The following is a 23,419-nucleotide window of genomic DNA, read 5'->3' on the forward strand; positions in this document are numbered from 1 at the left end:
TCAGATGTCAATGTTTGTCTAGATCGCAGCCGCCCTTGCAGGACACTAACGTTGCCAGATATGTTTACCACAAACTAGTCCTTTTTGGACTTGTTTTTCCTGGGTAAGCCCTATTATTAGTTGCCAGATCCTACTAACCTTCTCTTTAGTTTTCTTAACGCTCTTCTCCTTCACTTGGGTCCCATCCTGGTGGCTCTTGCGGCTTCTGACGCTTCCGTTGGTGGCTTTCTGTTTCTCCGTGTTCCCCTGTGTTGAGAACGTAGTGGCGGTTGTGCTGAAGCTGCTCCCAGACACAGTGGAGATCCTGCTGCCATTCACAGCGCCATTCACTCCTTTGACCATGAGGAAACAGACACCACAACTATCAAATCAGGAACGACCACTTTTGTACAGTGATTATGAAAAGGAAAAAAGGTGGAAGATGGGCGAGTTCTCTAAAATGATGACTTATCAGAAATTGCCAAAGCACTTACTATTGGGAAAAATCTAATTACATTAGCAAAAGGATCTCCAGGTTAACATATTCACTGGTGAGACACCCGGCACCTGCTTACAAACTGATTTATGCATTAACACGGTCTTCTTATTGCCTTCAGGGTCAATTAAACATATTTGATATTGTATCTGTGCCCATAAGGACATCATTCTCTTTTATGCAGAAAAGTTCCTTGCTTCATTACATTGTTTGCAGAGTAGGGAAAACATCTGGCAAGAGAGAAAGTGTGTGTGTGTGTCTGCCTACCTTTGACTGTGGCTCGTCCGTTCTTGCTGGGGATGCGGGCCTGGAAGGGGCTGAGGTCGTTGCTCTGCTGGAGTTGGGGTAGGAACATGGGCGGCAGCCCCAGGAGATTGGGAAAGAAGGCTGCAGCTCCCCGCCCCTGAGCCTCAGCTGCCCGCCACCATTCTTGGGTGTGGAGGGAGAGGAGAGAGAATGCATGAGAACCCATGCCAGGCTGATTTCACTGTTAATCGAGTCGTGTTTAATGCATCTCGGTGATGACACACTGTTTCAGACAGCCAGGGTTTACGGCTGTTCAACCTTTCCGTTTCTCTTTGAACAGATCTCAGCAGATGACCAGTGCATTCCACAGACTCACTGATTTCAGCCCATTTAATTGTAAACATGTTGAAAATTGTAAATCCCAGAGGATAGACGTAGCTCCACATTTGAGCCTCATACATGCTGGATATTTCACAGCTGCAAAAACAGTCTCGCGGGGACTTTCTCTTTCCCTTTAAAATGGCAAAAGAAATTCAAAATGGAGCCCTTCGTGCTTGATGAAGTTGAAAACGAGTTACTCCTGATTAATTTGTGATTCCAGACTTATACAAAAAAAAACATTTTCACAAGCTCTGGAAACTGTATACAGTTCCTGGTTGCTAACCAACACCATTTTCCTGAGTGTGACAGAAAAAAAATTATGTAACAAAACATTTAGCTTGAAAAGTGTGATAGGTCCAATGTTATTCTCAGAGGTCAAGGTGGTGGTGTGAACCATCCCAATCTATAAAAGTCATGTCCTGAATGCTGCCTATTGAACTGATGGACGATACCATAAAGGTGATGCATGCTAGCTGGGCTCTCTCCATGGGAGTTGGCTGGGGCTAATAAGCACACATTCTGGGAACTCTCAGAAGGCGGAATGAACTAATCAAATGACTGTGTCCCAAACGGACACCGATATTCCCTTAATTGTGCACTACTTTTGACCAAAGCCCTATGGACCCTGAGAAAAAGTAGTACATTATGGTCTGCTCCAAAGTAGCGCACTATATAGGGAATAGGGTGCACTGTCTGTTATTCACTGTCAGATACTAATACATTTCTAGTTTGTACTATTCATTATTAGACATAAACTAATGATAGTGCATATATTTTAGAATGGATTCTAGTCAAGGCCCTCCTACCTGGAAAAGCTGCCATACCTGGAAAGGCACCTAGCTGGGAGTGAGCAGCCAAGGCAGCAGACATCCCCAGGGAGCCCAGGCCTCCAAACTCTGAGCGCCCTGAGCTGGTAGTGTACAGACCAAATGCTGGGTGGTTGACGATGGGAAAGGCACTTGAGACCGTAGACATGTTGAAATGTTGATCGCCCGCCGCCCGGAACAAGTGTCCTGGAAAAGGGAGGAGGGATAACGGCATAATGAAGCATCTGTATGAATTTAGTTACATAAACTATGTAGCTAAAATACCACAGCTAAATAATTCATCCGTAAGACTGTTAATGTTTAATATCGCAATAAAGTGTCCTTAAGGATCTGTTACAACATCCTCTGGATGGGAAGAGATCATGTTTTATGCATTATCAATAAAGACAGTGGTTAGTGGGTGTAAAGGAAAAAGACTCCCACGGATTCTGCTTGATCTGTTCAAACATGCTTTTGCAAATATGAGACATGGTTGTGGGAGGCTGTTGGGATTGTATTCAGAGGGAGATCATCATGCATGTTTAAAGTGCCTGGTGCTGTTGCTCGTGTTTGAATACGATTATAAAATTGCAATATCAACAAAATGGCCTCTAACATGAACCTGAATTTGGTTAGGGGGGGGGGGGAATACAAGATATTTACAAGGATGTTCATTTCATGTTTAGCTTTTTTCCTGTATGTTGGAATTTGTGCAGGACGTTTGAACAGCTGATAATGCAATCCCAAGATTCCTCCTCTTGCACCTGATAGATGCAACTAACAGATCACTCCTGGTTCACCACTACTCTCTGAAGGCTGACAAAAGAGAGATATTGTAGGCAATGTTCCCTCTAATGTTTGAGGGCACTGAACAAATTTTAGGTCTTGTGAGCGGAAACCTGAACATTATGTGAATTTTGTGCAACTTCAGGGACACGTTTACAGTAAACACTGAGGCTGTACTCTTATAGGTTTTAGACAGTAGCCAAGCGGCTATTTGATCATAATGTAGGCCTACCACCAAAACCAGTAGAGCAAATCCCATAACATGTTCACATGGAAATAACTTTTTATTTCTATGTCATAGCCTACAGTAGCCTATGTGTGGTGTTCAATACAGGCCTACACTGCATGAGACTTTTAAAAACATTTTTACATTATGAAGGGCTTGACATTAATGAATGATTTGGTACTTGGTCTGTAACACCATGGGCTAGTTTACTGTAAATAACATTGTATTGTATGATGCAAGAAAGCACTTTACAAAATAAAATGCATTATTATTACTACCATACAGAGAATTAGACCATGTAGGCTACCGCTCTGCGTACTGGCTTATTTGTCAAAAGACTCCAGCCACCCTAGTCATAGACTGTTCTCTCTGCTACCGCACGGCAAGTGGTACCGGAGCGCTAAGTCTAGGTCCAATAGGCTTCTAAACAGCTTCTACCCTCAAGCCAAAAGACTCCTGAACATCTAATCAAATGGCTACCTGGACTATTTGCATTGCCCCCCCGTTTACGCTGCTGCTACTCTCTGTTATCTATGCATAGTCACTTTACCTCTACCTACATGTACATATTACCTCAATTACCTTCACTAACCGTGCCCCCGCACCGGTACCCCCTGTAAAAAGCCTCGATATTGTTATTTTACGGCTACTCTTTAATTATGTGTTACTTTAATTTCTTTTTTTTGTTGGTTAAGGGCTTGTAATTAAGCATTTTACTGTAATGTCTACACCTGTTGTATTCGTGCATGTGACAAATATTTTGTTTTTAAATTTGATTTATTTGCATATTCAAGCCGCTCTCAAAATACAACACTGCCCCTTTAATTAAGACAATTAGCTGACTGGCATTTCAAAGACTGCTTGTCGGAAGCAGTAACTCCCCATTGCTGAACTATACTTATCTATAACTGGGCTAATAACTCGCTAACTGCGCACTGAGCTGAACTGATCTGAAAAGCGGATTCACTCGAGGGTGATTGAATGACCGCTCCAATAGAATTCTACTCCGTTGCACTCTGGCTACAACAAAATCACAGAGTCAATCTGACAAAGTTAGATCTGTTTTGTTGCATTGAAAAGGGGCTGATATAATGTTAATTTAAAAACTAATGGGACGAATTCGGTGAAGTACAATCTTGTGTATCTGCGCAGCTTGGAATTTATTCTGCGCCACAGTCCTGGAGGAAGTGTGCGGTTTAGAAGGAATTTTATTTTTTATTTAACTAGGCAAGTAAGTTAAGAACATATTCTTATTTACAATGACGGCCTACCCCGGCCAAACCCAGGTGACGCTGGGCCAATTGTGCGCCGCCCTATGGGACTCCCAATCACGGCCGGATGTGATACAAGCCTGGATTCGAACCAGGGAGGGCCGTGTCCGAATACCATACTAGCGTACTAAATTGTATGCCAACAAATTATGTTTTATAGTATGAATGATTTTGTTATTTTTATGAATTGTTATTTTCGTGTCAAATTGACAATTGGCAACCCATCCCTTATGGGATTAAATGACACAAACAAACTTTACAATAATTCACTGTGGTAATTCCATGATAATTATTCCGGTGTTCTCTGCACTGCGCATCGCATAAAGGGTGAAAATAATATTCAAGCTAAAAATACATAATAGTAAATAATAAGGTTACCCAAACAAATTATATCCCTATATCCCCAAATTATATCCCTAGTATGTGAAATAACAAAAATAGTACTCAATGCATCTGAATTGGTGTCGAATTCCCCATTCGTTCGTTCTGGTACATCGAGTCAATTTGATTATCAGCTGTTGTCAAACACGTGAGTTTGAAAAGACAAGTGAATTCTTGTAGCTCAAATGCTGAAATGAGTATGCAGTTTAAGTATGTAGTACACTAGTATGGGTATATAGACACAACCATTGTTTCTCTCTGATCACTACTTCCCTCGCCAAAGCAATCTTATAGCTTGGAGGTAAAAGCTGTTCAGGGTCCTGTTGGTTCCAGACTGTGGTGCATCCATACTGCTTGCCGTGCGGTAGCTGAGAGAAGTTTGTGACTTCGGTGGCTGGAGTCTGACAATTTGTAGGGCCTTCCTCTGACGCCCCAGGTATAGAGGTCCTGGATGACAGGGAGCTCGGCCCCAGTGATTTACTCGGTCTACTCGGTCGTACACACTACCCTCTCTAATTTCTTGGACGCCAAACAGTTCCCATACCAAGCGGTTATGCAGCCAGTCAAGATGCTTTCAATGGTGCAGCTGTAGGACTTTGAGGATCTGAGTGCCCAAATATTTTCAGCCTCGAGGGGAAACAGGCATTATTGATCCTTCTTCACGACTGTGTTGATGTGTGTGGACCATGATAGTTCCTTAGTGATGTGGACACCGAGGAACTTGAATCCCTCGACTAGTTCCACAACAGCCCGGTCGATGAGGATAGGGATGTGCTCGGCACTCAGTTTCCTGTAGTCCACGATCAGCTCCTTTGTCTTGCTGATGTTGAGGGAGAGGTTGTTGTCCTGGCAACACACTGCCAGGTCTCTGACCTCTCTGTAGGCTGTTTCATCACGTCAGTGATCAGGCCTACCACCGTTGTGTCGTCTGCAAACTTAATCATGGTGTTGGAGTCGTGCGTGGCCACTCCGTCATGGGTGAACAGGGAGTACAGGAGGAGTACTAAGCACACACCCCTGAGGGGCCCCCATGTTGAGAGTCAGCGTGGAGGATGTGTTTTTACTTACCCTCAACACCTGGGGGCGGCCCATCAGGAAGTCCAGGATCCTGTTGTAGAAAGAGGTGTATAATCACGGGGTCCTTAGCTTAGTGATGAGCTTGGAGGGCACAATGGTGTTGAATGCTGAGCTGTTGTCAATGAACAGCATTCTCACATAGGTGTTCCTTTTGTCCTGGTGGGAAAGGGCAGTGTGGAGTGCAATAGAGATTGTGTCATCTGTGGATCTGTCAGGGTGGTATGCAAATTGGAGTGGGCCCAAAGTATCTAGGATGATGATGTGACCAGCCTTTCAAAGCATTTCATGGCTACAGATGTCAGTGCTATGGGGCGACAGACATTTAAACAGGTTACATCGGCATTCTTGGGCACAGTGCTATGGTGGTCTGCTTGAAACATGTACTGTAGGTATTACAGACTGGGTCAAAATGTGAAAACACTTGCCAGCTCATGCTCTGAGTAAGCATCCTGTTAATCCATCTGGCCCTGCGGCCTTGTGAATGTTAAAGGTCTTACTCACATCGGCTACAGAGAGAGCGATCTCACAGTAGTCTGGAACAGCTAGTGCACTCATGCATAGTTCAGTGTTGCTATCCTCATCTGTGGAAGCCCCGGAACTAATATTGCTCGTTATCTCATGCATCCTATAGCATGCCAACATATCTACAGTACTAGTTATATTTAGGTAGTCTGTCCACAAGAGATTGAGTGGACTGGCCTAGGTAAATAAAACAATTTAATTATTTTAATATTCCCAACAGTCTATGTCCGTGTTGGCAAGACGAGCCCTGCATGTTGTCCTCTCTCACAGTCAGATCGACTAGAGTACTGAAGGACCATATTTAAATGGAAACTCAATTAGCAGCATAGACGTGCACAGAAGCTTGCACCTGCTGTTCTAACAGGCCATGTGCCAGCCAGGTGATTGGCATAATTCAAAAAGATGACTGAACACATTTCCTCATAAAATTACTAAAACCCCAAATAAATTAAACTTGTCAACTTTCATTCTACAATCTAATTTCAAGTCAATTTATAATATGTTTATAAGGAACATTTATGGTCTGGGCTTGTGACTGGTCTATAAACCCACCCTGTGCACTAGCTCTTCCAAGCAGCTTGCTTACAATTTACAGCCTTCCCATTTGATTTCAGCCTTCCCTTTTTCAATTTAAAAAATAATAATAATAAAAATAATTTAAAAACTAAATACTTTTTATACAAGAATGCAAATAAGTGTGTTATGCTGTAAATGGTAACTATAAAAGGATAATGTCAGGTCTAGATTATCTGCATGTAATTCCTATTATTCCCTGACATCTTGGTATTGTTAGAGAGAAACTGATGTAGGCCTAAATTATGTGGAGATAAGTTAGTTAGGCCTACACAAGTTTGCCATGAAAATAAAATATGGAGTTTCATGCTTGTCAATTCAAATCAACCAACGTTTACTTTTTAATTGCATCTGTGACAGCAAAAGATCTATCAATTACTTATCTTATCATCCATTTCACTTTCAATATAAAAATGAGCACTTTTCATTTCAGATTTCAATCAAGTCCTTTCGGTTGAACAATGTATGGGCTTAAAGAACATTTTCCAATCCATAATCGATTCAAAGCACTGTGAAATTAACGTTTTTTCCCCCATTTCAACCTAAAAAGGTTAGTGATATCCAAAACCGATTGAGAATTAGTATCTGAAAATTGCCTTATAAAGTGCTTTCGCAAACATGAAAAGTACTGCGTGAGACAAGTATAATTTCATGAATTAATACCACAAGTAAAGCATGCAAGTGTAATTAAATCACTTAGATAGAGCGTAACCAACACAGGAGATGTAATATCTTTACCTTTATCTTTGCTTTCCACCAGCGGGGATGAGAAATCTCTTAAAATAACCAAATGTGTTTTATTCTCATAACCGCTATGTGACTTCAGAGGTGCTGTGCTTTCTGCATTTAATTTCAGCTCTCTGTCCAAAATAGCTTATCTGGAGAAATCTCTGAGCGTGTTTGGTTGGTGTGTAGGGGGATAAAAATGTATAATGTACGAGCAAAATGTCTAATGGCTTCTTTTTATTGTAACAGCATTAATTAATATTTTTTTGTATTTCTTATCATGAAAGAATAGGGAGAAAAACCACAAATCACAGTTGATAAATGTGCATGTTATTTTCTGGTCAGGGTAATCTGACAGTTTATGCATCACCGCTGCTCGCCACAATAGCGTCGGACACAATTAGTATTCAGAGAAAACAGAGGATGTTTGAGGCAGCGGAGGCCACAGCACTCTATTTGGCTGACAGACCTGTCAAATCACAACGGGCTAAACTGGTGCTAAAGGTTGTCAAGAAACATCAGAGCGGGTGTGCGACGTCTTACACAGAGGACTTTTCATTGCTGGTGTCGATTAATGCTAAAGCTTTTTAATTTCTCCACTAACTGTCAGGAAATAAAGTGTGAGAAGACGGTGCTTTCTTCATCTTACTGAACCCTCGTAATTAACACTCAAGAATGCTCTTTTCTTGTTTAATTTGCAGTTGGAGAATAATGAAATATGATGAGTTAGAGGTGAATATAGCCCATGTATTCGCATGTAACGTGATTGATCTGTGCATCAGTGTGTGTGTGTGTGTGTGTGTGTGTGTGTGTGTGTGTGTTTACGTACCACAGGTGGTGAGAGGGGAGCCCAGAGCGGCGTGACTGGGGGTGACGCTGCACTTGGAGGAGGGTGTCTTGGCCGAGGCAGGTGAGGAGCCGACGGAGGAGACCGCGGACGTGGTGATATGCAGGGAGGACGGGGCTGACGATGGGGAGGCCAGCCGCTCTCCAGACTCCATATCTGTCAAACACAATCCAATCAACACACCTACAAAAGGCAGGGGAAGAAAAGAGGTGGAAAAACCCCAAACCCCCCACCCCACTGAGCCTCACCCCCTCTCACATGTTAATTACCCCCTCAACAATATCTCCGGTTAGTTAAGGCCACTGGCCAGAGAATCTCACAGAGAGCTTTCACGGAGGCAACAGGGAAAGTAAGGAGAGGTATTTGATCACATATTATGGACACACACACACACAGAGACAGACAAAAGACCCTCTTGGGTATACAGGAGTGTTTTATATAAGATGTAAAACTGGTGCCACTCAAGAATTGCGTTGCTAATGAGAATATTAGCGCTTTAACGTGGACAGTTTTCACAGGAATCATTGAAATCATTCCCAGCTTACAATGCAGCAGATGTTCCTCTTAAATGTACAGTTAATTAAAACACTAATGGTGACTCGATTGGTAGATTTGCAGAGAGCTATCACTAAGCCATCTCTCTGTTGACACAGACCACAGTAGCTCTGCCCATCATCCAAATGAAGACACAGACAGGCTGATTCTTTAGTATTCTCGTGATTTCATCACCCCCTAAATCTCCCAGCTTTTCCATGATTTATGCCACTTCCCTTTGTTGTGTTTCACAAAAGACCACATCCGAAAAGCCCCTTTAACAAGTGTTTAACAGCCCTGGCATCTTTGTTATTGTATCATTAGACATAAACTATTTCTAAATCTCCCCGGTGACTGTCCTCTGCAGCGGAGGCAGCTAGGCCTGCTGGTGATTACATCTGGGAGACAAAAAGCTATCCGCTGAATATTAAGTAACGTCCCTCCTCGCCCACCGACAACACTTACGAGACGACGCAAATGACATGAAAGCTGCAGCCGTGCGCCACTGAAAGGCCATGCTGCAGTGTGTGTGTGTGTGTGTGTGTATGTATGTATAGGTGTCCATAGTTTAATCAAAACCCTTCTAATTTATACTTAATAATTACAACAGTACTCTTTAAAAAGCTATCATCATAAAGAAACAATCTAGCCTATTCTTTACGGGAGGATCATTTATTCTCAATTGCATGAAGATTGAACGAACCAACAAATATAGCCTAGATTTAATATAAGGTAGGCTAAATAACCCAAATCAAATATGAAATGATCCTACATTAGATACTAAGATTAGATTTAAATGGAAGTCCAGTCTGACTCACATGTCACACACACACACTTTAATCTTTCCTTGATGTCTGCCCACTTCTCTATTCTATTGTGAAATGTTGCAGAAATGATTTCCTCTTGGGCAATTCATTTCTGCTGCACAAGACAACGGACGTATCTCTCTGGGGCGCCTCTCCGTCTATAACAGAAAAACTGTCTACAGAAATATTCAGAAAAATGTTCCCTTTAAAACAATCCCTCAAACCCCATTACTCACTAAACGTACATTTGAGGAAATTGAAAACGAAACATGAATGAGACGATGGCAAAGACGATAATTACAAAAATAAAAAATCAAGCATTTTCTAGACTTAAGAGGCCAATCCTGCCTTAATGATCAGAACTTAGCAATGGGTTCAGCTTGATTTTATAGGTTATTAACGTGCATGGCACAGTGGCGCTGATATTCCAGGTGCTATAGAACCTATAGCACCTGGAATATAGCACCTGGGAAATTAATTTGACTTTGGAGTGTGCATGTGCAACTCATCTTGAGCCTCTGACGGCATGCCAAACGCAGCAGCACACATAATGCACGCATTCCTAACAGCAGGCTGCAGATCCCATAGAAGCCATGCTAATGTACAGGAGAGGATTTAGAGGAGAAATGGATCTGCCTAAAATCAGTCACGTTCTGCAGATATCACCCTTCCCACAATGCAGCTGCCTGCCTGGAGTGCAGGTCATGCCGCAAACAAGATATGCCCCTTCCTTCAGACAATTTGATGTGCTTATAAAACAGACCCATCTTTTTCTTAATGAAAACCCCACACACCTCCAAATGCCACTGACCACTGAAATGCCATGAGCTCATTAGGCCTGTTGGTTGCGGTGGAAAATGCCATGTCTGTGCTCCCTGCAACTGTGTGTGTGTGTGTGTGTGTGTGTGTGTGTGTGTGTGTGTGTGTGTGTGTGTGTGTGTGTGTGTAAGCCTTGCCCTCCTGGTGTAGCCAGGTTGGTCAGTGTGTGTCGGTTCGGTGTGTGTGTCATCCGTCTTATTATCCGCAAACCCAGCATAACAGATGGCTGATGATAAACAGTGATAATCCCACAACAGAGTCATCAGCATGGATCAGCAGTATTCAGGCTGCCGACAGACAAGATGTCTTCTCCAGCTAATGGAAGGTGCAGGACTGCTAGAGATCTAGAGTATAATACAGAATGCCTTGACCCCATTCAAAGTCCGCTAGAGAGCTGCAGCATGCTACCGCACTATACTACTAGCCTCTCGCCATGCACTCTGCGTGCGTCTCAAGTGGCACCCTATTCCCTGTGTAGGGCACTACTTTTGACCAGGGCCCTGGTCAAGGGTAGTGCACTATATCGGGAACAGGGTGCCATTTGGGACGAACATGCCTGTTCCACTAGTTACAGCCCTGCTGTATGTCACACCTCTGTCACTTCACACTAGGGAATCATATTTTCCCGAAAATCGACCAAATTTCAATAAAGGGAATAATTCATGTTAATTCAGAGAGTGCCGGGAAATAAATCCATTTAAAGCTTTAAAACCCAAGATATGGTTACTCGGGGTTCTTCCAAAATGAGATTGTTGCTGTTCCACATTACAGTCTGGCTGCAACCCCATGTAAAGCTTCCACAGCAAGTCATACTGATATTTAGTAATGACAGTAAACTTTGATCGCCAATGACATGGTTGTGAATTGCGAAACAGGCCTTTTATAAAGTCAAAGCGTTATGTACCTCAATTCATTCAGTGCATTTCAGCAGAATGCCTAGGCTATCTGGACACAGAACGCTCTCAGGATGCACCCCAAATAGGCCAAGGCATTTTCGAATCATACAACTCTAAAGGTAGTCAAACAAAAAACAAGTGACCAAAGTTGCTAAGCTCGCTAGATAACCTCCAATGAATGACAGAATATCTCCTATTTGGCAAAATCGAGTTGATTATACAGATAGCAGATCAGCTCATGAATAACGGGGGAGATGGAGAGGAAATTGTTTAAATATCAAGATCTCTTAACGGGGACGAACTCGGTTAAAATAAATATCCATATCTACTCTCATACCGTTTGTTGATCACACATTCTCTACTGACGCTCCCATATGGGCAGCAGTAGGACACAGGGCAGAGAATGTTAAGAGCGGTATTTTGACCTGCATAGGCATGTGCTTTGATAATCCAACCTATGGATTACAGAATAAAGTTAGGATTCTTCTTGCGAGACAAGAGTCTGGATTTTGGGTTTCAGTGGGATTGGTACGATAGGCTATTTTCCTACGCTCTATATATGACTTTATAAGTCCACCATGTGAGTGAGTCAATAGGTAAATAATGCGATAATGTAGCCTAAATGTTCCTGATCAGTGATTGATGAGCAAACGCATAAATGGGATATCACTTCCACTTGTCCAGCCAGAGATGAATTAACCATTCAGAGAGATTCTGTGAAACAAAACTCACAGATTTTTGGTTGGGAGTAGGACAGGCTGCTAATGATCGTCTTTATTCTAGTTTGCTCATATATTAGCTGATCAGAACATTTTTATACACTACCTGAGTGAAGAGAAAATTACAGTTGTATAAAAACGTTCTGATCAGCTAATATATGAGCAAACTAGAATAAAGACGATCATTAACGCACACCTTAATATACCTAACAATTTCCCCAGCCTAACTGTTCGAAATATCAAAAAACTGAGATTCAGTGAAATTTACCTAGAGTCCCCCCCCCCATGCTGGTCATGAGGGTGACCACACACACACACACACACGACTATTACTTTAAATTGAACAAAAAATATAAAAGGCAACATGCAAAGTGTTGGTCCTATGTTTCATGAGTTGAAATAAAACTTTCCATAAACACAAGTTTATTTCTCTCCAATTTTGTGCACAAATTTGATAACATTTCAGTTAGTGAGCATTTCTCCTTTGCCAAGATAATCCATCCAACTGACAGGTGTGGCATATCAAGATGATTAAATAGCATGATCATTACACAGGTGCGCCTTGTACTGGGGACAATAAAAAGCCACTAAAATTAGCAGTTGTCACAACAGAATGTCACAGATGTTTCAAGTTGAGAGAGCGTGCAATTGGCATGATGACTACAGGAATGTCCACCAGATTTGTTGCCATATAATTGAATGTTCATTTCTCTACCATAAGCGGCCTCCAACGTCGCTTTAACCTTTTTGGGATAGGGGGCAGCATTTTCACTTTTTGATGAATAGTGTGCCCAGAGTGAACTGCCTCCTACTCTGTCCCAGATGCTAATATATGCATATTATTATTAGTATTGGATAGAAAACACTCACATTTCTAAAACTGTTTGAATGATGTCTGTGAGTATAACAGAACTCATATGCCAGGCGAAAACCTGAGAAAAATCCAACCAAGAAGTGGGACATCTGAGGTTTGTAGTTTTTCAAAGCTTGGCTAACCGAATTCACAGTGGGATATGGATAAAGTTGCACTTCCTACGGCTTCCACTAGATGTCACCCGTCTTTAGAAACTTGAATGAGGATTCTACTATAAAAGAGGGGCTCATGAGACCTGTTTGAGTCAGTGGTCTGGCGAGTGTCTCAGGCTCGTGACGTGCGCTCCTGACAGAGTTACCTCTCGTTTCAGTGCTTTTCTTCAGACATAGGAATTCTCCGGTTGGAACATTATTGATGTTTTATGTTAAAAACATCCTAACGATTGATTCCAAACATCCTTTGACTTATTTCTACGACCTGTAACGGAACTTTTCGAGTTTTTGTCTGGACGAAGTACTTGCGCCTCATGAAGATGAATTAGTGGGCTGAACACGCTAACAACAAGTGGCTATTTGGACATAAATGATGGACTTTATGAAACAAATCAGTCATTTATATTCGAACTGGGAGTGCTGGGAGTGCCTTCTGATGAAGATCAAAGGTAAGTAAATATTTATGGTGTTATTTCTAACTTCTGTTAACTCCAAAATGGCGAATATTTCTCTGGCTGGATTGGGCTCTGAGCGCCGTTCTCAGATGATGCTTTTTCCGTAAAGTTTATTTGAAAACTGACACAGCGGTTGCATTAAGGAGAAGTCGATCTTTAATTTTGTGAATAACAGTTGTATCTTTTATCAATGTTGGAATCAAAACATTACTGCACGTAAGGCGCCAATGTAAACAGATTTTTGGATATAAATATGCACATTATTGAACAAAACATACATGTATTGTGTGACATGATGTCCTATGAGTGTCATCTGATGAAGATCATCAAGGGTTAGTGATTAATTTGATCTATATTTCTGGCTTTTTGTGACTGGCTGTGGTGTTTTTTTTTAACTTAGCTATGACCTAACAATCATATGTTGTGCTTTCACTGTAAAGCATATATATATATATATATATATATATATAATTATTATTTTTATTTTTTTATTTTTTTAATCGGCCACGATGGGTAGATTAACAAGATGTTTATCTTTCATTTGCTGTATTGGACTTGTTAATGTGTAAAAAATATTTTAGAATTTGCGCGCTGCCTTTTCAGCGGAATGTTGTCGAGGGGTTCCGCTAGCGGAACGCCTGCGCTAGAAAGGTTAAAGAATATGGCAGTACGAGCAACCGGCCACACAACCAAAGACCACGTGAAACCAAAGACCTCCACATCCGGCTTCTTCACCTGCGGGATCATCTGAGACCAGCCACACGGACAGCTGATAAAACTGAGGAGTATTTCTTTCTGTAATAAAGGCCTTTTTTGGGGGGAATACTCATTCTGATTGGCTAGGCCTGGCTCCCACCCATGGCTTTGCCCCTGCCCAGTTATGTCAAATCCATAGATTAGGGCCAAATTCATTTATTTCAATTGACTGATTTCCTTATATGAACTGTAACTTAGTAAAATCGTTAAAATTGTTGCATGTTGCGTTTATATTTTTGTTCAGTGTAGTGTAACTGTTGCATATTACTTTGGGAGTTTTGGTATATGCAAGAATTTGATACATGCCTTCAAGTGCATTAGCCTTCTTCATTCCAATATTTTCATCATCAGTTGATCATAACTAAGGTGAGTGTTCCTCTCTCTGTGCTTTTTCTAGGCCCAATGGTTGTTTCCTCATTTCTTCTCTCCGCTGCCGCCCACCTCCACTGTGTTGTTCTCAACTTCAGTTTAAATCAATTTTGCCTACCGTTTTGTAGAAATCTGACTTTTCTTTTGTGTGTGTGTGTGTGTTCGGGCTCATTTAATTTCTGTGATGTCATACCAGGCCTGGGCTCTGGCTTTCAGCTCACCGGGCTTGGATCGGACCTGGATATAATTTTCAGTTCTGAGGAGAACTCAACCGTATTTCAGGTCTCATGTGCAGTCTGGCAGTGTCAATTATGCATGTGCTTGGAATTTATGACGACTTTGTGTGAAGTAAACAAAAGGCTTCCATGCGACAACCTGTTTGGATAACGTGCCATACATTTTGCTTGCCAATCTGCTGCTGCATATGTTGTGTATTTCGTGGAATTTCAATAGTGTAACATTGGTGAGGAAAATGTTGTAATTTCCCGGGTCTTGTAATTACATTTTTTTTTAGGAAATGTGAAGAGTGATCCTGGGATCCCGGCTACCAATGTTTATCCCTAATTTACACATAAATGAATAAGTGACAGAAACAATAAGTAAATGGAGAAATAAGCCTAACACTCTAGTTCACGTGATAACCGTGGTCCGTGGATGCACTGCATTCATTCTCTATGACCTTAAATGGTGTAATGATTAGCTGTAGCCCCCAACATTGACTCGGGACAAAAACAATCTCTTGAAGCGTGAGCAGTGTCTTAACCTGGCGCTCTGCATGGTTGCCTGGTGACACTGGTAGATTATTTTTACCGACACAAAAATCACCAGTGTCCACTGAACACAATTAACGAGGCTTCTGCTACACTGGACAAATAGCTGGGCCACTGTTGAGACTGCGTGATTTGTGGCACAGTGGGATCGATGGATGGAAGGGGTTGTTAAAAAGGCAGAAGAGGATAATCTGACCTGAACAGCACATCACAGAGCCAGAAAAAAAAAAAACTTTCACCCCCACCTCACTCCCAATCCCCTTCAGAGTTCACCAAGCAGAAGTGAATTATCTGTGGGTCTTATTTTGTATATACTTCCGTGCGTCTGCCTGCGAGGATAGTAGCTCACTGTGGTGGCTGGTTGATACAGAGGTTGGTCAGGAAATTGGAAAGTGGCTCAGGTCAGCATGGCTGGATGCATCTGTAGTTCACTGGTAACATTCGTAGTTCAGATGAAATGCCAGGACGGCTCCACTGAGCATCAAACAGCACGGCAGAGAGACAGACAGACCTCAATTCTGCCTGCGTTTGTTGGTCAATCCTTTCCGGCCTTGACGTCCACTACCTCCCTCCCTAGACAGTGATGAAGGGCTCAGTCTGCCCCGGCCACGGCTTTCTAATGTAGGAAAGCTTCGATTGGGACACATCTGACAGAGTGCTGAAGAGACACAGTGTGCTATGATGAAAAGAATGAGGCACCCCCCTCTCTCTCTGTCTCACACTCCCCCAAACTCTAATAACTAACGCCTCCAATCATGATCAAACAGGCCTCTTCGTATTTTGGTGAGGGAGGTCATAGACTGACAGAGTTGCCGTGAGAGGATGTGACCTGGTAAAGCAGAAAAATAATAGAAACACACCGCACATGTTGTACAGGGAACGTCTCAATGTTTTAGCACAAGGGAGTCAAATCTGGTTTAACCATTCATCTCTGGCTGTGTGTTTGTAATAAGCCCCTAGTTTGTACCACGTGCTGCCAGACAAATGAAACCATGTGCTCCTTGGGTTTTGTTCAAAGATAATAGCTATTTTGTGTTGCTGTATTTTATTAGGAACCCCATTAGCTACAGCCAAAGCTGCAGGTACTCTTCCTGGGGTCCACATGCGGTTTGTAATGGACAGGGAAGTTGTATTACAGTACTATTTATAAGAAAAGTCCAAATGTTAATTCCCTAAAACGAAAGTGTTAGCCAAATGCATTAAGCTAGTTTAGTGCACATAGCCTATACACTATATTGACACACATTTTTTTCCTATAGGACTTCAAGCCCTACTCAGAAGGGAAAAGAACTACAACCCCGTACGACAAAACTCCCATTTGTTTCACGTTCGTTCAAAATGGACAGCATCTCTCAGCCTTTCAGACCACTTTGGCATTGCCACGGTGGGTGACACATTACACCGCTCTATCCCCGAGCCCTGCTGCCCTGATACAACAAAACACCTCCTCCTCAGAACTGGCTGGCTGTCTGTCTGTCACAGCTAGGCCACATAACATTTAGTCCTTTACAGCCCGAGCTGTAATCACATTTTTGACCTAGTATGCAAGGGCACGTATCATCTCAATCCACACGGCAGATCCATCTGTGTTCATAACACCGGGAAAATAATCTCTTCTTTTTTTTCCCCTTTCTTAAGAACGACCCACAAAACACAAAAGGCAGGGCGTTTGGTCTTCATCATTCCTCCGGGAGCATACATCTTTTAGGAGAGGAGACCTTCACGCCAAAAAGTAATTCTGTTCGTGTCGACTGCCGAAAACGCATATCGAATGCTTACCGTGAACAAAGACGGAGGGGGGAGGGGGTAGTTTGGGAGGCAAATGAACTCTGATGAATGATGTGGAAGTTCAGTGTGACAAATTTTGGAAGAAATGCATTTGTCCGCGGCGGCGTTAGCGAACTAGTGCGGGTTCTGAGCGCGACAGAGCTAGTGGAGGCAGATCATTTCCATTTGGAGTGATCCAGGGGCGGAACGTAGGGAACGCGGGGGCCTGCAAACAGGAATCCCACATGTTCCATACAAACTGGTATCCATCACACAACACATTCCTGGGCCTGCAGCCTTTCCTGGCCACGTCAACACCAGACATTAGCCATAAAATATGGAACCCTGCACATTTTAATTATAGAGGGAGAAGAAGAGAGAGGAGAGAGAAGTAGAAGAAGAGAGGAGAGAAGGGGAGAGAGACAGGAGAGAGAGAGAGAGAGAGAGAGAAAGGCAGGGTACTTCATTAATCCGTCAATCCGTTGCTAGCCTTTGATGGAGGCTGACACGAGACTAAGTAATAAGTATGTTGGTACCTACAAAACCACTTAGGAAGGGGCCCCATTTCAACAGCACCAATAGCCTAGGCGCTGGCACCAAAGTCAAACAAGACCGTACTAATCCCAATACTACAGCGTTTCTTTCAAAACGATTAACTCCGATGCCAAACCAAATGTTTGCAGTGTTATAGTGGATTTAGACAACGGCGCTGCTTCTTAAGCATACTCAAAATATCCCCCTGAATCTAGCTTTAAGTAACCTTCAGGTTTTGCTTATACCAGGAGAATAATTCAATGTTACCTTCCAGAATGGTAACTCATTACAGCAGTTCCATATGAATTGTTAACTGGATATATTTAGAGGTCCATTACAACAGAAACTGTTCATGGGAATGATTCCTCTTAATGTGCACGTTCCTCTTAATGTGCACTTCCCAAAAACATGGAGAGAAGGGTATGGCAACTGGCCAGCCAATGCTGGTTAGAGATAATCACAGTGTTATTACTGTACATAACATACATTCCCATCTCTCTCCTCTCGTTTACTCCTAAAACATTTGCGCAACTGTTTTCCTCCCGCAGGCTACATCACAATGATGATCTGTTGCTAATAAGGGAGAAGAGAAAATATGAGGGCCACGGTGCAATAGTGTTATTGTTCAATTTCTGTTGAATCAAAAAGTGGGAAATAGTGCTGATACATTCTGCGAAACGGAGTCATCCTGTGAAATGGAGTCATCCTGTGAAACGGAGTCATCACTAACCGGCTACCACCCGGTTACTCAACCCTGCACCTTAGAGGCTGCTGCCCTATAATCATAGAATCACTGGCCACTTTAATAATGTTTACATACGGCTTTACTCGTCTCATATGTATATACTGCATTATATGCTACTGTATTTTAGCCAATGCTCGTTGCTCATCCTAATAATAGATTACTTAATTCCATTCTTTTACTTTTAGATGTGTGTATTGTTGTGTCTCGTTCGATATTACTGCACTGTTGGAGCTAGGAGCACAAGCATTTCGCTACACCCACAACAACATCTGCTAAATATGTGTGTGTGACCAAAAGCATTGTATATTCCAGTACAGAATGTGTTTCAATACAATAACTGTATTCAATTCAAATCTAGTTAGAATACTTTGTGTAGCCTATCTACATATTCACAAAAAGAGAAAAAAGAGGCGCAGGGAGTCACACGCAGAGGGAAGAAAAAGATGAAATGAAAGAGAGAGAGAGAGAGAGAGAGAGAGAGAGAAGAGAGAGAAAGAGAGAAAGAGAGAGAAAGAGAGAGTGAAAGAGAGAAAGAGAGAGAAAGAGAGAAAGAGAGAGTGAAAGAGAGAAAGAGAGAGAAAGAGAGAAAGAGAGAGAGAAAGAGAGAAGAGAGAAAGAGAGAGAAAAAGAGAGAGAAAAAGAAAGAGAAAGAGAGAAAGAGAAAGAGAAAGAGAGAAAGAGAGAGAAAAAGAGAAAGAGAGAGAAAGAGAGAGAAAAAGAGAAAGAGAAGAGAGAAAGAGAGAGAAAAAGAGAAAGAGAGAGAAAAGAAAAAGAAAGAGAGAAAGAGAGAGAGAAAAAGAGAAGAGAGAAAGAGAGAGAGAAAAAGAGAAAGAGAAGAGAGAAAGAGAGAGAGAGAAAGAGAGAGAGAAAAAGAGAAAGAGAGAAAGAGAGAGAAAAATAGAAAGAGAAAGAGAGAGAGAGAGAGAGAGAAAGACAACAAGGGAGGTAAAAACCACAGGAGAGAGATAGAGAGGAAATAGGAGACAGCAGACCTCCATCAGTGGTCTCTGATTGGATGGAGCCTTTTCCAGTCATGATATACATAATGCAGATGACACGCATGTGAGAGGCAAGACAAAAAGCTAACTGCTACTGCTTTCAGCCTGGAACAATGAGGACCTCTAAAAGTATCTGCATGCTCAGCCTAATGCTCCATTGTCACCCAAGATGCTACTCAAATCTATACAGGGCCTGAGGAAAATGCTTCAGGCTACAGCAAGGCCTCACACATTTTGTGACGTAAACATACCAGTAAACATATTTCTTGGGCTGCTTTTCCTAAAAATGGGAGATGCAAATCTAAATACTATTGACAATTTGTAATTCTCCCAAATGTGATTTTAAGGAACAAAAAGACAGACCCTAGGCCTATTTCTTTGTAAAAAAAATAATAATAATAATCTGATTTTAGTGTGGACTATGAAGTTTCAAAACCAATATTTATTACATCAGCCCAAAATATGAAACATTCAAGTCATAAGAACGGCAATAAAAAAAATATACTACTAGCAATTACACAAAGAACACCTATTTACTTTGTTTGTGTGGCCTTCACAGTTTCCCTTGCTAAAATAATATTTATCGGTTCCAAACAAGTGTTAACGTGGGAGATACAAACGCAATGTGACTCAGGAAAACCTCATTTGCATATAGCTTTAACTTGCAACTGAAATGATCCACACAAAGCAAAAGGCGTTAACACATTTGGACCACACCTCACACTCAGAAATAAATGCAGCATTTAAAAACTCTGTAATATTATGGAAGAGGAGGGTGTATTTGCATGTCAACAAGAGAGAGAGTTTGAATATAAATAGAATGCAATCACCTTACAGGAGAGGGGACGGCTACAAATTAAACATGAGCCTAGGCTGCCAGTGCAAAGGTTATCCATTCTGCACCACTGAATAAAACAACCCTGACCCATGGGCATTTCCCACTCTGCTCGTTCTACTGTAATATACAGGAAATACATCTTCATTGGCTGTCTCTCATTAGATAAACCAGACAGCCTTTTGACGAACTACTTCTTAACTAGGCCTAGTTGATGAAAACTTGGACCTACAGTGCATTTGGAAAATATTCAGAACCCTTCCTTTTTTTCCACATTTTGTTACAGCCTTATTCTAAAATCGATTAAATGAAAACAAATGTATCAATCGACACAAAATACCCCATAACAAAGCAAAAACCAGGTTGACATTTTTGCAACTGTATAAAATAAACAGAAATACGTTACTTACATAAGTATTCAGACTATGTGGATTGAGACTCAACATTAAGCTCAGGTGTATCTTGTTTCCATTGACCCATCCTTGAGATGTTTCTACAACATGGAGTCCACCTGTAGTAAATTCAATTGATTGAACATGATTTGAAAAGGCACACACCCATCTAGATAAGGTCCCACAGTTGACAGTGCATGTCAGAGCAAAACCCAAGCCATGAGGTTGAAGGATTTGTCCACAGAGCTCCGAGACAGGATTGTGTCGAGGCACAGATCTGTGGAAAGGTACCAAAAAATGTCTGCAGCACTGAAGGTCCCCAAGAATACAGTGGCCTCCATCATTCTTAAATGGATGAAGTTTAGAACCACCAAGACTCTTCCTTAAGCGGGCCACCCGGCCAAACTGAGCAATCAGGAAGAAGAATCTTGGTCAGGGAGGTGACCAAGAACCCGATGGGCACTCTGACAAAGCTCCAGAGTTCCTCTGTGGACATGGGAAAACCTTCCAGAAGGACAACCATTTCTGCAGCACTCCACCAATCAGGCCTTTGTGGTAGAGTGGCCAGACGGAAGCCACTCCTCAGTAAAAGGCACATTGGCAAATTCCAAGTGGGCTGTCAAAAAAAGCACCTAAAAGACTCTCAGACCATGAGAAACAAGATTCTCTGGTCTGATGAAACCAAGATCTGGGAGGAAAACTGGCAACACCCCTACGGTGAAGCATGGTGGTGGCAGCATCATACTGTGGGGATGTTTTTCAGCGGCAGGGACTGGAAGACTAGTCAGGATCAAGAGAAAGATTAACGGAGCAAAGTCAAGGGAGATGAAAACCTGCTCCAGAGCGCTCAAGACCTCACACTGGGGTAAAGGTTCACCTTCCAACAGGACAACAACCCTAGGCACACAGCAAACACAACGCAGGAGTGGCTTCGGGACAAGTCTCTGAATGTCCTTGAGTGGCCCAGCCAGAGCCCGGACTTGAACCTGATTAAACATCTCTGGAGACCCGAAAATAGCTGTGCAGCGACGCTCCCCATTCAACTTGACAATGATTGAGAGGATCTACAAAGAAAAATGGGAGAAACTCCCCAAATACAGGTGTGCCAAGCTTGTAGTGTCATACCCATGAAGACTCGAGGCTGTAATCGCTGCCAGAGGTGCTTCAACAAAGTACTGAGTAAAGTGTCTGAATACTTATGTAAATATGATCTTTTTTTTTTTTATTTGTTCCTTTTTTTTTACATTTGCAAACTTTTCTAAAAAAAACAGTTTTTGCTTTGTCATTGTGGGGTATTGTGTGTAGATTGAGGGAAAAGACAGAATAAGGCTGTTTGTGGAAAAAGTCCAGGGGTCTGAAGACTTTCCGAATGCACTGTATATATCAACAAATCAAGACATCTTATCAAAATTATTTGCAATTAAGTGGTAACCATGGTTTATTGTTGCAATGTAACACCACAGATGACCTAAGTATTTCACCGGATGTATAAATGTAAAGCATCCTGTTTCCACTCACTACCAAATATGGTGATGAGAGGAAGCTCAGTGGCCAGCATTGGGAGAATATGGAGCGCGATGGATTTTGGCCGACATTCAGCTAATTTTCTCAATATTTGACCTCCATACAGTTCTGTTTCCAAAACTAGAATTTGTAACAAACTGAGTGAATTGTGTTTTGTAGAATTTACCATTTAATAAAATTGCGAATTTTGTTATCGCACACGCGTACTTTACAGTGTTGGCGTTCCCTAATGGAAATATGCAGATAAATGCTAGAACATGCCAAAAGGATCTCACTAGCTTGTGCTCGGCTCTGCCTACCTACGATTAATTTGCTCCTACTGGAAACGACAGGCTGTGGGTCTATCTTGGGTTAGTTATAAATATCTTAGGTAACACTCTTGAACTAGGCCCTAGTTGTACTGGTATGTCAGCAGTTGGCAATAGCATAGGTCCTCAGGTTGTGTGGTCATGTCTCTGGTCACGCGCTTCTAATTTTACTTTAACAATAGCGTACCACTGCCAGAGACAATGGGACCCAAAGTCCAAGAAGCTCAAGGCTTTTGGGCAAGACGCCACAATATCACTGACCTTCATGGTCCGGTACGACCAAATAAACAACATGGTCTCCACGCTATTTATGTATAGAGGGAATGACAGGGGCATACACAGTTTCATCCCATTTCTCTGACCCTGTCAGATGCTGAGGCTGAGCGAAAAAGGCGAACCAGGATCAAGGTAAACAACACTATGATGGCTTTCTCATTCCTGCAGAGGGGTCCCCTCAGAGGAAGCCCAGAGCATAAATCAAATATCCGCAGCACTATATACAAGGGGCCAGAGTCCCAAACCCCATTTCCTATATAGTGCACTACTTTTTGAATCCCTATGGGATTCCCTGGTCAAAAGTAGTGCACTAAAAATGGAATAGTGTGCCATTTGTGAAACAAACCAGGGAGTGGGCTGCAGTGAAGCCCGATGAAGAAAAAAAAAAAAATTATCCAGAGCACGGCGTCCCTGACAGAGCATTTGTCAGACACACACCATCGATATACGTCCACTGGTAGAGGATGGGCATTAGAAATACTACACACTCGACCCACTGAAGTGCCGCATACGGTTCACCTCGATGCTAACGTGTGTAAATCTGACTGGGCTCTGTCGGAACCTTACAAGGCG

The 23,419-nt window shown here is 42.2% G+C and overlaps 1 protein-coding gene across 11 annotated transcripts in view; it reads right to left on the minus strand.

The window, feature by feature from the left end:
* LOC115108467 (bromodomain adjacent to zinc finger domain protein 2B-like) overlaps positions 1–23,419 on the minus strand; it is a 102,706-nt gene that overhangs the window by 41,127 nt on the left and 38,160 nt on the right. For 9 of the 11 annotated variants that reach the window (XM_029632832.2, XM_065012196.1, XM_065012190.1 and 6 more), the window contains 4 exons: positions 8,300–8,473; positions 1,909–2,115; positions 743–904; positions 139–332 (listed from right to left, as the gene is read on the minus strand). In XM_029632832.2, the coding sequence (XP_029488692.2) occupies positions 139–332; positions 743–904; positions 1,909–2,115; positions 8,300–8,471 (735 nt within the window). In that variant the 5' untranslated portion in view covers positions 8,472–8,473. The remainder of the gene's footprint in view (positions 1–138; positions 333–742; positions 905–1,908; positions 2,116–8,299; positions 8,474–23,419) is intronic. The other 2 variants (XM_065012211.1, XM_065012169.1) reach the window with 1 other exon arrangement.

This window comes from Oncorhynchus nerka, linkage group LG3 (assembly GCF_034236695.1).
Source record: "Oncorhynchus nerka isolate Pitt River linkage group LG3, Oner_Uvic_2.0, whole genome shotgun sequence".
Taxonomy (NCBI): domain Eukaryota; kingdom Metazoa; phylum Chordata; class Actinopteri; order Salmoniformes; family Salmonidae; genus Oncorhynchus; species Oncorhynchus nerka.